The sequence below is a fragment of the Crinia signifera genome, chromosome 12 (genome assembly GCF_055691185.1).
Source record: "Crinia signifera chromosome 12, ASM5569118v1, whole genome shotgun sequence".
In the NCBI taxonomy this organism is placed as follows: domain Eukaryota; kingdom Metazoa; phylum Chordata; class Amphibia; order Anura; family Myobatrachidae; genus Crinia; species Crinia signifera.
The window spans coordinates 48,082,266-48,099,537 of record NC_139228.1 but is presented as its reverse complement, the minus strand read 5'-3'; the positions used below and the strand labels follow the sequence as shown (position 1 = coordinate 48,099,537).

At 47.2% G+C, this 17,272-nt stretch overlaps 1 protein-coding gene across 12 annotated transcripts in view; it reads right to left on the bottom strand.

Annotated features, from left to right (window-relative positions):
• BEGAIN (brain enriched guanylate kinase associated) overlaps positions 1–17,272 on the bottom strand; it is a 330,134-nt gene that overhangs the window by 12,289 nt on the left and 300,573 nt on the right. For all 12 annotated transcript variants that reach the window (XM_083166756.1, XM_083166763.1, XM_083166758.1 and 9 more), the window contains one exon: positions 9,746–9,853. In XM_083166756.1, the coding sequence (XP_083022882.1) occupies positions 9,746–9,853 (108 nt within the window). The remainder of the gene's footprint in view (positions 1–9,745; positions 9,854–17,272) is intronic.

Sequence of the window (17,272 nt, the reverse complement as noted above, 5' to 3'; positions counted from 1 at the left end):
GCTGAGTATGCTGTGTGTCCTGTGGGGATGAGCGATCATGCTGAGTGAATCAAGCATGCAGGACACTGTTTGTCCTGCAGGGATGAGCATAGACAGGCTGAGTACACTGTGTGCCCTGCAGAGATGAGCAGGGACAGGCTGAGCATGCTGTGTGTCCTGCAGGGATGAGCAGAGACAGGCTGAGGATGATGTGTGTCCTGCAGGGATGAGCAAAGGTGGGCTGAGTACAATGTGTGTCCTGCAGGGATGAGTGGACAGGCTGAGTATGCTGTGTGTCCTGCTGGTTTATGAGCAGAGACAGGCTGAGTATGCTGTGTTTTCTGCAGGGATGAGCAAAGACAGGTTGAGTATGCTGTGTGTCCTGCAGGGATCACCACACGGGCTGATTATGCTGGGTGTCCTACAGGGATGAGCAGAGACAGGTTGAGCAAGCTGTGTGTCCTGCTGGGATAAGCAGTGACAGGCTGAGCATGCTGTGTGTCCTGCAGGGATGAGCAGAGACAGACAGAGCATGCTGTGTGTCCTACTAGGATGAGAAGACAGGCTGAGTATGCTGTGTGTCCTGCGGGGATGAGCGATCATGCTGAGTACGCTGTTTGTCCTGAAGAGATGAGCAGAGACAGCCTGAGTACGCTGTGTGTCCTGCAGGGATGAGGAGAGACAGGTTGAGTACGCTGTGTGTCCTGCAGGGCAGAGGCGTAGGGAGGGCGGAGCCGGCGGAGCGCAAGCTCCGGGCGCAGAAAGGTCATAAGGCGCCGGAGCCGTGCATCGCAATGGCATCCCTGCCCTCCCTGTGTGCCATAAGTACCCGCTGCCGGAGAGAACCTGCTGCCGCTCTGTGCTGACGGCGGCAGCAGGGGGAGAGGCAGTGGCGTCAATATGCAGCCTTTTAATCTATTTAAATGATGCTGCATGGGCAGCATTGTCGGCGGCGCTGTTCCGCCTTCCCCTTCCCAGTCAGCACGGCAGTGTTAGCTGTCTGGCTGATCCAGCCTCCTTGCCTGTCCCCCTCCCCTCTCCTCTCCCCTCTCCCCTCTCTGATGCTGCCGGCCGGGGCTCAACGCCACTATCTAGTGACCAGCCCCGGCGTGAATCAAGCACGCAGGACCCGTGCGGCGTGCTGCTGCTGCGAGGAGAGCCCAGCGCTGACCAACCTGCAGGAGAGATGGCAAAGCTGGGAAGCAGCACTGACCAGGGAAGCACCCAGCGCTGACAAGGAAGGACCCAGCGCCGACCAGGACATATACAGCAGCACTCCTGCTTGCTTAAGGGTGAGGGGATGAGGGTGAGGGGGAGGGACACACAAAACAACACAGCATGTACTCAGCTGGTAGAGGGGAGAGATTGAGAATAGAAGGAATAAAGTGCACTACCCCTGTTTCTCCCCCCTCTATCTAACTTCTCTCTCTCTGCCAGCCTGCCTGCCTCTCTCTCACCCCCTCCCCCTCCATATATCCTCTTTATCTCTCCCTCTCCTGCACTCTCCCCCCTCCATCTATCCTCTTTATCTCTCTCTCCTGCACTCTCCCCCTCTCTCTAACCTCTACCTCTCTCTCTCTCTCCCCCTTCTGCTCCATCTAACCTTTTCTCTCTCTCTTTACACCCGCCTCTCACTCACTCTTCATCTAACATCTTTCTCTCTCTCTCTCTGCTGCAATCTCTCCATTTGCCTCTCACCCCTCCCCCTCCATCTAACTTCTCTCAGAAGGAGGGGGGGCAGCCATCTGAGAGCTGGAGGGGGAGGGGGGGGGGCGTCAAAACATGCCCTTGCTCCGGGCACCCTGGCACCTAGCTACACCGCTGCTGCAGGGATGAGGAGACAGGCTGATTATGCTGTGTGTCCTGAAGGGATGAGCAGAGACAGGCTGAGTACGCTGTGTGTCCTGCAGGGATGAGCGGACAGGCTAAGTATGCTGTGAATCCTAACGGGATGAGCAGAGGGGCTGAGAAAGCTGTGTGTCCTGCAGGTATAAGCAGGGACAGCCTGAGCACGCTGTGTGTCCTGCAAGGATGAGCAGACAGGCTGAGTATACTGTGTGTCCTGCAGGGATGAGCAGAGACAGGCTGAGAGCGCTGTGTGTCCTGAAGGGATGAGCAGAGACAGGCTGAACATGCTACATGTCCTGCAAGGATGAGCGGACAGATGATGAACAGAGACTGACTGAGCATGCTGAGTGTCCCGCAGGGATGAGTGGACAGGCCAAGTACGCTGTGTATCCTGAAGGGATGAGCGGACAGACTGAGAAAGCTGTGTGTCCTGCAGGTATAAGTAGACAGGCTGAGTACGCTGTGTGTCCGGTAGGGATGAGTGTACAGGCTGAGTACACTGAGTGTCCTGCAGGGATGAGCAGAAACAGCCTGAGTACGCTGTGTGTCCTGCATCAATGAGAGGAGAGAGGTTGACAGTGCTGAATGTCCCAGGGCCGTCTTAACATTAGGAAGGGCCCCTGGGCAACCTAGTTCACTGGACACCCCCCCCCCCCCCCACAAATTAGTTTGCCCAGGAGCCCACAGTCACCTCCCCAACCCTCACCTCTCTGGCTCCGTGCGGCAGCCAGTCAGCTTCCGGCGTAATGTCCCTTACACATAATTCCCCTCGTAGTGCCCCTTAAACATTGCCCATATTAGTGACCACTAGAGAACAAATTCTCTATAAATCAAAGGATCCCTTAAGCAGTAAGGAACAGAATTCCATTAGATTTGTGGGAAATTTTTGCTTAGATTGGAAAGAAATCAAGCAAATAGTGCAAAAACATTGGCCTATTCTGTTGAATGACGAGGACCTTGCGGAAAAACTAGGACCAAAGGTCAACATGAGCTGGAGGAGGGCCCCCAGTCTGAAGGACCAGTTGGTTCAAAGTCATTACAATAATGTACCAACCACTACAACAAAAAAGACAATAGGCAGCTATCCGTGTGGCGGCTGCAAGGTTTGTCCATACATAAGTAAAACCACCAAAATGGTGGACAAATATGGCAATAACATGTCGATCAAAGATTACTTTAATTGTAAAAGTAAAAATGTGATCTACTGCCTAACATGTAGCTGTCACCTAATGTATGTGGGGATGACGTCACGTATGCTAAAGCAAAGAGCCTTGGAACATCTAGGCAATATAAGGAATGCCACTACGAATCAGGCTAAAATGAGGCAGATAACAACAGTGGCACGTCATTTCCTGCACAAACATTCGGGCAAACCTGCTGGCTTTCAGATTTGGGGCCTAGAACAGGTCAAATTGGGTCTAAGAGGAGGAGACCTCATGCAAGCACTCCTAAAAAGAGAGAGCAAGTGGATTTTTCTTTTGGGGTCCTTGACACCAGGAGGCTTGAACGATAATATCAACTATGCAGCATTCCTGAATTAATTACACTTATTTTGATTTCAATCTCATTATTCATCACTTCCTTAAATATTTATATCATAGAATATTTGGACTTATATTTCGGTATCCTCAAACTTTTCCCTTTTGTTTATTCATTCACCAGTTGTTACTTTGTTGCGCACGGTTTGCAGTGGCTTTAGTTTTCAGGTTTAGTTTGTTCTACGCACTTTTTTATGACTCCACAGTACAAGCATCACTAAGCAAATACAACTAATAATAGTTTCACAATAATTTTTACAGTCACGGCAATAAGCCATCTTCATTAATAAAGGCTCACGGTTAAAACTGTGACCCGCTCTTAAATACACAATTACACCAATTGGTATCTTGCTTACTCACATCCCTCCACGGATGGTACCTTGATGAATAGGTTCATCCTCTCACTCTTTCCCTCTACTGTGTGTATAATTCTTAAATTTGCGCTAATAATTTCCAGTGATTAATTTCTCACTCCTCACATGTCATTTTTCCTGTTCACTCCTTTTTTCTCACAAACTTAGCATTCTTCCAGGAATGTAATTCGATTCTTATCATTAACATAAGCCATGCTGCTTTTAGCAATTGCTCAGCATTAAGGAACCCCAATAGTGTCATCCCCACACTCTTTTGTCTCCTCATACCGTACCCTACAGGTATATGTCTGTTTGTCTAAATGCACTGCAGTGGTAGCAGCAGTATAGTGAGCATTCTTCACCCTCTCATCTTACTATTATTGCCATTTAATCATATTTGATTTGGGGCTTATAACCTTAAATGAGAGATAAAAATTGATATCATCCGGAAGCAGTTATATAACCTTAAATTAGAGATAAAAATTGATATCATCCGGAAGCAGTTATATATGAACAGCTAATGCCTGACTCCATCATGCGACTAGACCTATCAAGTTACCCCCAGGTAGAAATCATATCTGTCATCATAAGTATTTTCTGAGTCTCCATGTCCTATCACGTTTTTCAGCAATGCTGACAGGTGTGAGGGCATCATCTATCATGTCGACCAAACCATTGCGCAGACAAAACAATATATGAGCAATGGTATATTAACCAATTAAATCTGCGAATTATAGCTTCAATCGCAATTGAGATTAATCTCAATATAAGTTACTCACCATCACGCTGGAGCCCCTTTGTTTAAATGAGATAATCCATATAAGGGTTATAACTCTAAATATCTAGAGCAGGATCAGAATCATTTATGGATACATAGTTATTTAACTAACACAACAGTGTCACTGCACTGGTAATGAGTATTCTTCATTCAATAAGGTTCAGGCCTACGCTAAGGTTCATACGCGCTGAGCCATAAACATACAGGCTCAAGGGGATGTCAATCACAGCTCTCCACCAATGGTTAATCCGGAGACCTGAGATAAGAAGTGGGCAGGTGCCCACAAGCATGATGGCGGACTGAGGAAGCCCCAGGCGAAACGCGTCCCCGCCACCGCCAGCCGCCAACACCAGGACCATCCTCTGTCTCACACACCGACAGGAGGAATAGAGCAAACACCGCCAGCCGCTGTACCCTGGAGACGCTGTTCCCGGCCGGGAAATACAAGCGCATACGGGAGGTAACCTGCGCCGCAACTCAGCTGAGTTTGCGAGCGCTATACACCAGCATAGTCACATTCATTGTGTCATACTGTTTTATCCAGTCTCTCTCTTTTTTCTGCGCTATAAATTGCAATTGGAGCGTGTCCCTATATGCATATATACACTGTGCTTTTACAATGGTACTAGCAGTGTGTCTGTGTTAATTTGATAACTGATCTGCGCTATACACCGCACAGTCACATTCATTGTGTTATACTATTTTATCCAGTCTCTCTTTTCTCTGCGCTATAAATTATAATTGGAACGTGTCCCTATATGCATATATACATTGTGCTTGTGCATTGGTACTAGCAGTATGTTTGGGTAAATTTGATAATTGATCTAACTCACATATGTCTTTGCATGTGTATGTGAGCGGAATCCAATTGCTACACACTGATAGCTAAAGCTTTGGTATTAACCTTTTACACTACATCTTGCAAAATTAGTGCCAATATATGTAATTACTCTCCCTGCAGCATTTGTGAGATGGCCGGCAGTATAATTCTGCAGCAATTGGTTTAATATGATTTATTGATTATTTTCTGTGTTTTGGTAATTTAACAGCAGTATAAACTGTTTTCTTTTGGTTCAAACTTGTGTGGTTACAGTGAAAACTTCAGAGACAAGATATATGTATATGCCTCTTTTACTGTGCACTTACTGATTCTCCTTCTAAAACAGTTACTTAATATAGATACATATAAGTGTCAGTAAATACTTAAATGTAACTGTTTCCAGGAGAAGGATACTTTCTGTCGGAACATATACATAGAGGTTACACTGTATCCATTGTTGATATAAAGCACTGATCTATCACCTGAGCAATAGATCATTCACTATAAGCCATTATACTGGCTATACCCCTTTGGGGACACATTTTTTCTAACAAGGGAGCAATAAGCGATTGGCTGACATCCGGTACACACGGGGAGATCTGTAGTTGTGCTGGATTTCAACTTTCTAGAGAACAACAGCATTTATTATTAGTTACAGGTGATTATCACTATTTAATTTGATTTTCTCCAAAAAATTTTCTCTCTTTATTTCAATCTTACCTCCAGTCTATCTTTATACCTTATAATTAAATGTCAGTTAGGCAGCCATTCATTTGGGACTCTCTCATCAGAGATTCGATGCTTGCAGATCTCTGAAAGCAGAAGCCCGATGAATTGGTCAGCTGACAACTTAATACTGGGATTCACTCTTTTCAAAACACTCTCTCATCCACTCAGCCCGTAGTGTCTCCCTGCAATACTGAAAAGCACCAGGGGGACTCACGAAGCTGAAATCGACAGCAGAAGTGTACTGTACCTTAACTCCAATATAACAACCAACCTGGTATTCATACTCAACACTCAGTCCAATAGGTTACCTATACCCCCGTATAGGCCATATTCCAGCGGTGCCTGGATGGGGCCAGTTCATTGACCAGAGAGGAGACTCCTGGTGAACTGACTGGTTGGTAACTTAGACGGGTGTATGAACAGTAGATACACAGGAGCCACCGGTTGGAGGAGCACTATTCACGGGGGCATTTCTTCTTATATACTTCTTTATTGATTTTCAATCACTACTTAGGGACCTTTCCCGTCTTCATCTGCAATATCTTTAATCACCATCCAGTGACACCTCCCCTCTCCACTTGACCATAAGGGACAGCAAGTTATTCGGTGTTTCAATCTAAAGAGCATGAGTGATGGTCCGGGCTGAAGCGGCTGAGTCATCAGTTGATATCTTTGATATTCTTTGCTAAGGCAATTAATAACAACATTTATTATATCTTCTGATTATATAACCAGAACAATTGGTATCATACCAACACCATTACAGATATCAGAGCAATACTATGATGGACATCAGGACAAGCCAGTAGCATAGCATGTCTCTGAAATGTGTGTTTGTCCATGTGGTATCTTAATGTTATATGTGATATTTTTGTGAATTTTTTTGATTGACAGTCAACCATGTATTAAACGACTGATCACGAAATGAGGAATACTCTCAATATTTTAGCATAAGAAGCCCATTAAAAGTTACGTTTTAATGTAATAATCATATCTAATCTATACAATAAAGAGTGCGCCCAAAAAGGCACATTTGTCTTTTGGTTTGCTTCTTGCAAACACCTCCCTTTACTCAGTTACAAATACTGAATGTGTTGGGCGCACCACCAATCCAAGACTACCTCGATGTTATATGAGTAGTCCAGTATATTGGTTTTTTGAATGCTTTTCATATCATAATAAAAACTATGTATTAGTCTGTGCGGATCCATACCCTCCCTCTTCCTTGCAAACATAATTCCCCTCGTAGTGCCCCTTAAACATTGCCCATATTACTGCCCCTTACAGAATTCCCATACTGATTCCATATAAGAGGAGAGACCTCATTCCCTCTATCCCCACCACAAACACCCTGTCCCCCAACATACACCCCATAACCCTCTATCCCCACCACAAACACCCTGTTCCACCCACAGACCCCCTATAAAGCTTTACTCACATATACACCCTAGTCCCCCTGTTTGTGCCACATTCACTCCCTATTCCTCTACACCACTCCCAATTACACACCCTACTCTTTCACTGTCCCCAACATACCCATACCATCCAACACCAGGGTGGTGAGTCTGGACCTCTTTTAGGTTTGTTATACTGGAGCTCGAGCATGGTCCCCCTTCTGATGGCCACAACTTACCAGCACATTGGGAGCCGGGTGGGCGGGATGATGATGTTAGCTGCTGCGGCTGTGATGGCTGTCACGAGAGGGGAGCAGTAGCAGTGCCGCGGATTGCCCCTGCGCGCAACATCTGACAGTGGGGACCCCCCAGCTGCCCGCTGCCCAGGCGCTCCCAGTCCCCGCTGTAACAGTGCACTAGTGTGTGCTGCTGCGCCTGCTATTTAAGATTCACATATCCCGCTGGACCGTGCTAGCCAATAGGTGCTCGCGGTCCAGCAGCCACCAGTTGATTGGCTGCTGGACCGCAAGCGCCTATTGGCTGGCGGTCCAGAGGGAGACGTGAATTTTAAATAGCATCACGTCTCCCGCACACAGCGAGCCGCGGTGGGAGCTAGCGGGGGAGATGGAGCGGGCGAGCTGGCAGTGCTGGGACGGCTCCGGCGCCAGGATAGCTTCCATCGCCCGGAGCTGGTGCTCCACCGGCACCGCCCTCGCTACGCCTCTGCCGCCACCGCCCTGATCCCCCTGCCCGGATCCCCCAGCGAGGGTGAGCGGATTCCCGGACCCCAGCCACCATCTTTCCCATTGGGCTGGGCCGGGGGCCCCTAGGTCCTAGGGCCCCCGGGCAACTGCCCATCGTGCCCAATGGGAAAGACGGCACTGGAATGTCCTGCAGGGATGATCACAGACAGGCTGAGTAAGATGTCTGGCAGAGTATACTGTGTGTACTGCAGGGATGAGCATAGACAGGCTGAGCATGCTGTGTGTCCTGTATGGATAAGCAGAAACAGGCTCAATACCCTGGTCTCCTGCAGGGATGAGCAGAGACAGGCTGAGCATGCTGTGTTTCCTGCAGGGATGAGCAGAGACAGCCTGGCTATGCTGTGTGTCCTGCAGGGATGAGCAGAGAGAGGCTTACTATGCTGTCTGTCCTGCAGGGATTAGCAGAGACAGGCTGAGTACACTGTGTGTCCTGCAGGGATAATGGGGATAGGGGAAATGTTAGAAAGAATTACTTCACAGAAAGGGTAGTGGATAAGTGGAATAGCCTCCCATCAGAGGTGGTAGAGGCTAAGACAGTAGAACAATTTAAACATGCTTGGGATAGGCATATGAATATCCTTACAAAGAAATATGGATTAAAAAGGGTAAAAAAAGGGGCAGATTAGATGGGCCAAATGGTTCTTATCTGCCGTCAAATTCTATGTTTTTATGTTTCTATGATGAGCAGAGACAGGCTGAGTATGCTGTGTGTCCTGCCTAGTACGCCTTGTGTCTGGCAAGGATGAGCAGAGACACTCTGAGCATGCTGTGTGTCCTGCAGAGATAAGCAGAAACTGTCTGAGTACACTGTGTGTCCTGCAGGGATAAGCAGACTGGCTGAGTATGTTGCATGTCCTGCAGAGATGAGCAGACAACCTGAGTATGCTGTGTGTCCTGCAGGGAAGAGCATACAGGCTGAGTATGCTGTATGTCGTGCAGGGATGAACAGATACAGCATGAGCATGCTGTGTGTCCTGCAGGGATTGTAACAGAATTCTGGAATTAAAATAATCATGCCACATATCGTTTTACTCAGCAGAAGTAGCTTTGTGTCCCTAGCTCCACGGTCAATAGAAACATAATTTCCTACAATAGCAGCAGCAGTGAGATTTAGGGGGAAATTTACTAAAGGAAATTTGTAAAAAATAGGTGTATTTGTATTTAGAAATACACTTATTTTTTACATTTACTATCCCGAAAATATGGCAATTCGTATTCGTATTGATAGCACATCAATACAAATACGAATTGCCGTATTTTTGGGATAGTAAGTGTAAAAAATAAGTGTATTTCTAAAAACAAATACACCTATTTTTTTTACAAATTTCCTTTAGTAAATTTCCCCCTTAGTTTCTAGTTTTGTAATGGTTTTGCCTTTAAAAAATAAAAAGCCACTTTAAATGTACTGTAGCTACTATATAACCTGTCCTGATTATGTTCATTATGGTTTATGCAGCGTTATATTATTACAGACTTTCTTTGGTTGAGAATAGATATTAGCATGACAAATTCTAATGAGCCTATAAACAATAACATACTTACATTATCCTCTGATAATTTGTCAATGGTCACCTTGGCCTCCAGCAAATGGTTATTCAGCGCTATCACCTCATGTCCCAGAGCTCTCTTCTCCTCCTCATAGTGTTGGCCCTGCAAATACACAGTGGACATTACGATCAGTTGCCGGCCACCATTTTGCAGGAGTGGCGAGGCCAATGACTGCGTAATGAGATGTTGTTTTCTAAGCTTGCAAACCATTCAGTGACGATTTGACCATGTGATGGATCAAAGAAATTTGTGTCCTGTTATTATTATTATTATTATTATTATTATTATTATTATTATTATTATTATTATTATTATGTGTGCTATGTCTTCAGTACTTATGAACTGTTGGTGACCCAGGGGGGAAACTAGGAGATTGGTTCTGTATTCCCTCAGAGTGAGAATCTGTAGAGTTCTCTGGAGTTAGGATGTCAGATAAGATCTGAGACCCCTTATAAACCAGATTGGGGATTAGATCAACATTGACCAAAGAGAGGTCAGAGGTGTTCTGGAATGCCTACACCACAGGGCAATGCCCATTTGGGGCATGGCAGAAGGTGCTAGTACTGATCTCAGTGAGTCAAGCCAAACTGCCGGCTGCAGGGGAGACTCCATGCCTGAGAGTCCAGCACACATCTGGGATGGGCTGTGACATTGCCAGCGACGATGGACACAGTTTCCACTATATCAGTGTGCACACTGACTACTGCGGCAGGGACATCTGTGCGCCTGCAGTTTGCCGTCCCCTGGGAGAGGAGCAGGAACCAGGCCCCTTGCTTGCCCTAGGCGCAGCTGAGGCATTAGGTGGTACCCTGACAGAGGCCAAGTATAGGAAAGTGTTGGTAGAAATGCAGCAGAGTCAGTGGTCAGACACCCCGCACCCGTACCAAACCTGCTTTGCAGGGAGGCCAGGAAAAATGCACCTAGGTACCAATCAGGAATATACAGGTAACGAAACACCCCTGAGACAGCCAGCACGCAATGGCACACTGGTACCAGGTGGGTGACATGCAGAGCCTATGGGTGATACACGAGTCCTGGAGTTCATGGGTCACACCCGTAGCGCTTATAATAACATGAGAACTGTGTCAGTCTGTCTCAGCAGAGACCACTGCTACCCATCAGGGTAGCTATTTATGTAATAAATAGCACACTGATGAGACAGTGATGTAGGTCACCGCCTGTTATTATTATTATGTGTGCTATCAATGTATTTCTTCAGTATTTGTGGACTGTTGGTGACCCATGGGGGTTGACTATGAGACTGGTTCTGTTTTCCTTGGAGTGACAATCTGTAGAGTTCTCTGGATTTAGGATGTCAGATGAGATCTGAGACCCCTCATAAACCAGAGTGATCAACATTGCCCAGAGAGAGAGGTCAGATGTGCCCCCCACCCCCCACCCTCCATTACAGATCTCTTATCAGACTTGGCATCCTTTCTGATTAGATCCTTCTACATGAGTGTAAGGAAGTTGTACAAGTCACTTAAAAGCAGTGGACTCATCCTTCTTTTATTTATTAACAGTTTCTTATATAGCATAAGAAAAGTTTTATTGTTCCTCAGTGAGAAAAACAAAATAGCAATCTAGCAAATATGATACCTTTTAATGGCTAACAAAAATAAAAGTTGTTAAAATGCAAGCTTTCGAGACTTCTTAGGTCTCTTCCTCAGGCATGGTATCATATAGCATATACATATTCCGCAGCGCTTTACAGATAATATTTGAACATTCACATTAGTGCCTGCCCCAGTGGAGCTTACAATCTATATTCCCTACCACATGTACATGCACACACAGACTTTTTTAGGGTTAATTTGTTGCGAGACAATTAACCTACCAGTATAGTTTTGGATTCATGTAGAAAGATCAATTATGTAGGGACAGCAGGGAAATGGTCAAAATCCAAAAGGTGGGGGGAGGAATCTGCACATATAAATGTACTCTTCTCGCTATAGCCTGTGTACAGTACTTCTTGGGGATCAGCAAGCAGGCTGGAAGCGGCCCGGTGTTTCATGTGAAATCCCCCCCTACAGAACCAGCACTTTTGTGTAAGATACAGTTCTGTGATTTTCATCCCTTTTTATTTTGTTTGAGTTGTATTCTTCTGTGTGTACATTTAAAATCGTTATATTCATCTTTGTAACCATTTTTATAACTAAGGGCCTTATTCTGGTTAAGGTGGTCCGTTCCAAATTCTTTTGGACGGCGACTTTTAGCTAACTGCGCATGTGTAAGCAACGCAATGCGCATGTGCAACGCTGTGTCTCCGCACTTGTTCTCAACAATACAGTCTAAAAATGTCCACCGAACACTCTCGGAAAATATGGGTGTAATATGAGTGTCATGTGGGTGTGTATAAAGGAGCGGTTTCAATGTGGGCGAAACTGGGCATTAATGTGGGCGTAGATGTGGGAGTGCACGAACAGTGGTAGGCATGCATTCGGACCAGACACAGAGCGCAAGCGAACCAACACGGCAGAAATCTTTGGTGAAAACAAGCAGCTTTCACTTTTCGGAAGGCAATGGTTCATGCGCTAGGCATTCGGATCGCCCAATTAGTACGCCCGCACTTTAAATACTCACAGCTGAGCACAATACAGTCCAGTCCTCTGGTCATTAGTGATTAATTAAACATTTTCCACAGGTTCAATTGGAACCACTAAGTCATTGCTGGCTAAATGGGGCACTACAAAATAGTTGAATATATGGTGCAAACACATTTACTTTATTGTCGGTATCTGGTCCACATTTACACTGCACTCAATGGACATAACTGTGTTACCCAAATCTATATGCAAATCTGGCGATTACATTAATGTGAAACAGCACACACAGATTTGTGAGGTGGGCGCAAAAACGCCAACTCGGTGCATATGGTCAGCTTCCCGTCCATTCGGACGCAGTTGGACCGTGCAAACTCTTAGAGTTCCAACCGCACACGGACGTGTGGATGCAGTCCGAAGACACTCCCTCTTCTTTGAAAGTCCGTCCGAACGGATGCGGATGACAAGTAGGCGTGTGTTCTTTGACGGTCCGACGTGTGTTGCGTCATTTCTGAACGAACGTGCATCCGAAAGAGTGAACTAGAATAAGGGCCTAAGCTCTGAAGTATTCTTGGAAATAAATAATTCATATTTCTAGTTCTGACTTGTGTTTGTAGGATTTACATGAAAAAGGGCGGTTTACGCTACAACTTTTGTTATATAATGCATTGTGTGTAAGGTGCAAGCAAGGCATACCTTGTGCAATTTAGAAGCGATAAATCAGGCTTTGCTGGTGGCGGAATACCTCATACAGATGGAGCCGGGCTTGCTTTGCAGGGAATTGCGATGGCGACGCAAGCCGCCATCCCCCGCCACCCGCCATCTGTATCTGCGAAAGGGGATGCGCGCGCACGAGATGCGCGCACATCCCCGTTTGCACGGTCCCCTGGGGTCCCTATCGGCTTGTCGGCAGTCACCCGGGGTCCCCACCGCCTCCCCGCACCCCCCCCCAACCCTGTCCGTCTCCCTGAAGCGGAGATGGACAGGGTCCCGTCGCCCCGCCGCACGGAAACTGAGGTGCGCGTGAGACGCACGCGCGTCTCAGTCAGATGGAGAGCCGAGCTGCTGGCGGATCGCCAGTGGTGACAGTCTGGCGATTCACCAGCAAGAGGGAGCTGGCTCCATCTGTATAAGGGACCCGTGTGTCCAATGTGAACCCCAGTCACGGCTGGAGCTGCTCAGATTGACGTATCTGGAGGAGCGACCAGTGGGTCCGTGACATTTGGTGTCAGGCGTTGGCATTGAGAATGAATTTTCTTTATAAGAACGGAAGTGGGTGTGGGTAGAATTCTGTGTGAAACACCCACTTCATCAGAATCAGAACTCAGAGCTTTACTATAATTTTAAAATTCTCACAGTGAGTGCAGTCTGTGTTCCCCTCCCTTCTCTTTTTTTTCTTTTCTATCTTTTTATTTTACAAGTGTGAGACTCAGGATATCTGAGTACCAGCAGATGGAAAGAAATGACCTAGCGGTCGTGTGTATGCAAAGGAATATCCCTTGGTCTGGCCAGAGTAAAGCATGTTTGATTCGGGCACTCGTGGATGCCGATCAGACTCTAGATGCTGGAGGAAACCAGTCCATGAACAATCCTACTCCAGGGGCTGTCAGTACTGGACATTACAACAGATGCCCCACCAGGGTCAGATACTTCTGCTGGGCCCAGCAAGTGTACACCGCAGAGTTACCTTCAAACTGCTATCAGGCAAATGAAGGATGTGGATCCAGCATTTGTTTTGCAGCTAATGCAGCACTACCAAGCAATTGTTGACAGAGAGGCTGCAGAGTGCAAAGCTGTACGAGAGGCTGCAGAGCGCAGAGCCGGATGAGAGGCTGAGACTGCAGAGTGCAAAGCTGAACGAGATGCTGCAGAGTGTCAGGCCAAGCATGAGTACCAGCTGGAGCTGGTGAGACTCTGTCACGGACCCACCGGTCGCCTGTTCTGATACGTCAATCTGAGCAGCACCGGCCGTGACTGGGGTTCACTTAGGACACACGAGTCCCCTCTATGAGGTACACTGCCCCCAGCAAAGCCTGATTTTAGTGCTTTGAAACTGAGCAAGGAGCGGCTTTGCTCGCACCTGACCATACAATACAGTAGTGATTGATACTCATTCCTTATCTAGTGAGATGCATAGCAGACGGGCTTCACTGATAAGCGACCTGCACTGGAGCATGGTTTATGAGGGGTCTCAGATCTTATCTGATTCTACAGATGGTCACTTCAAGGGAATACAGACCCCAACCTGCCAGGGTCACCAACAGTTTACACGCATAATACAAGACATGCCCTGATCTCACAGATAATAATAACAGGGGGCATGCTTTATTTGGCCTACCACCTCATCTGGTCGTTACACCTCCCCCTTCAAAATGGCGCACAAGGGCGGTGACCCACGTCACCGTCTCATCAGTGTGCTATTCACTATCTCGCCATGAGAGTCCATCCGCATTACTGTGGTGGGCACCCTTTTTTTGCTGGATGGGAAATGTGTACTGCTGCAGTATGAGACTCCATCTTAGCAGTTTAACATTATCTCCGGCAACTCTATTCAGAAATACTAGTGGGTTGTGATATGTAATTATTAAAATGTCCCGTCCATACAGATATGGCTGGAGTTTTTGGAGAGCCCACACAATCGCCAAACACTCCTGTTCAACGGTGGCATAGGCCACTTCCCTGGGGAGCAATTTCTTACTTAAGAACAGGACGGGATGCTCCTCTCCTTTCTCATTGACCTGGCTGGCATTGACACAGCCCACCCCAGCTGTGCATCGGACACCTGGGCACGGATTCTACCCTGCAGCTGCTAGTTTGGCTTGACTCACTGAGATCAGTACCTGCCCCTTCTGCCAAACCCCAAACGGGCATTCCCCTGTGGTGTAAGCATTCCAGAACCTCTACTTAACTTCGGCAGCCATAAGGTGACTTCGGGCCAATGCTAGCAAAGATTGTAAAGTTCCTTGAAACAACATCATGTAAACCATAATTATGATGGAAATCATTTCAGCCATGGCCCTAACATTGTTACTCTCGCGCCCTGGGACTCGTAACTCTGCATGTTTAACTATACCACAGGTGTGGGACATTCTCCCAGCACTATATACATATTTAAACATGTCCTCTTCCCAGTACCTCTCCTGAGCTGACTGACCCCCACCCCCTCCCCTTCACTGGGGGGAAGGTCCATGCACTCAACGCCTCACCTTATGCTTGTGTGAGGAGATTCACTCTCTGTGTCTGTGAGTGAATTGTGAAGGGGGGCACATTTCTGCAAGGGAGAATACCAGCAGGTCATTGTCCCCTGTCTTGGACACAGCCCAGTCCTTCAGAGGTTAAAGGAGCTGAGTTTATCTGTGCTCCGTGGGCCCTCCCACCCTTCTGTTTACACACAGCAGCTTCACCACAAGCCCCTGGCTCTATTACGGAAACAACCTTTTTACTGGACATATGGGTATCTTTCCCACTTCCCAGGTATGGGTTAGCCGCAGTGGGAGCTTAACTGGTACGTTCAGGGAATTCTGTGCAGGTTTGGTTCTCATTTCTGCGTGGACAGCCAAGCTTTCCATGGCAGTCCAGGACACCTTCCCTAACCTGACATTCCCTCCCAAACCTGCAGCTTCTGTGGCTGGGGTGGTGTCACTGAGTTTCTCCTGAGAGATCTCTGTTATCCAATTAAGCTGGAAAAATACACTCTCTGGGGGATTTTCAGGGTCTGGAGGGAACCCCTGCTGTGTTCCCGTATCTGTGTTTGTGTGGCTGCAGGAAGGAGGAGGGTTTGAGGTTGAAGCTGTAATCTTTGCCAGTCTCACCCCATGCTGGGAGAGAGTAGTAACCACAGCTGCCCACAAACACCCCTCATCCAGTGTTACCCTGGCCACATCACTACCCGCTCTAACCGCATTGCATACCAGTCCCACCTGGACACTTTTTATACCTGGTGCAACATTCCCCATAGTATAAGACATTACATCATCAACATTAACACCATGCTCATGACCTGGGGAATCGTCCTGGGATACCTGCAAATTAACATGTGTATTTTCAACAGTACATGGGATCATATCTGCTGGCTTGCAATTACACAGTGGTATGATATCAGGATCCCATGGTCTCTGAGAAGGAATAGGGTTATCTGAGCATGTTGACAACATTTCCCGATTGTCAGTCACAGGAAACCCGCACCCCACCCAGATCTGTCTGCTTTGTGCAATCAGTGTCCCACAATAATGTATCATGTACATTGTCCAGTATTCTGACATCCCTGAGGCTTCTTCCACCTCCCCAGTCCAGATATCCCTTGAGCCCTGCGCATCTCAGGGTGTACCCCACCCACACATCTCTCAGCCACAGTCTCAGGAATAAAGTTCTCGGGACTTCCTAGTGCTAAACGCACAAGAGTCACGTCAGCACTAGAGTCTAGTAGACCAACTACTACTTGATTGCCTACCGTATCCACTTGCGGGTTATATTAGGGCTGTTCCTGGGGTCCTTCCAAACCCAGAACAGTGGGCACCGGATTCCCTGTGTGGTCTGTCACAGGAACAAGTGATGATTCCTTCTTTTCAGGGAACATAGTAGGTGAGGCTGAATAAAGACTTGCGTCCATCTAGTTCAACCTACAGTATATGCCCCACTTTGTCACAATTAAAACACCTGTGGCCAGTTGCCAAAACAGATGGGTCCTACACCCTCCCCACACACATAGTCTTCTCAAAGATCATGTCCATTTAACTTTCAGCCCCTTCCAGCAACAATTCTGGGGCCACTGGTGGGAGCCTGCAGCTCACATCTTCCAGCAGTTTAAACTGGGCCTTGTGATGTGAGGTCTCATGAGCAGGTTCCATGATGACTGTAATAGGCAGAAGTACCTTTCCCTGGTGGGGCAAACTGGCTGAATCCACAGCTTCTCCCAGCAGTTTAAACTGGGTCTTGTGAGGTGATGTCTCTGGAGCAGGTTCCACAACGATTGTAGCAG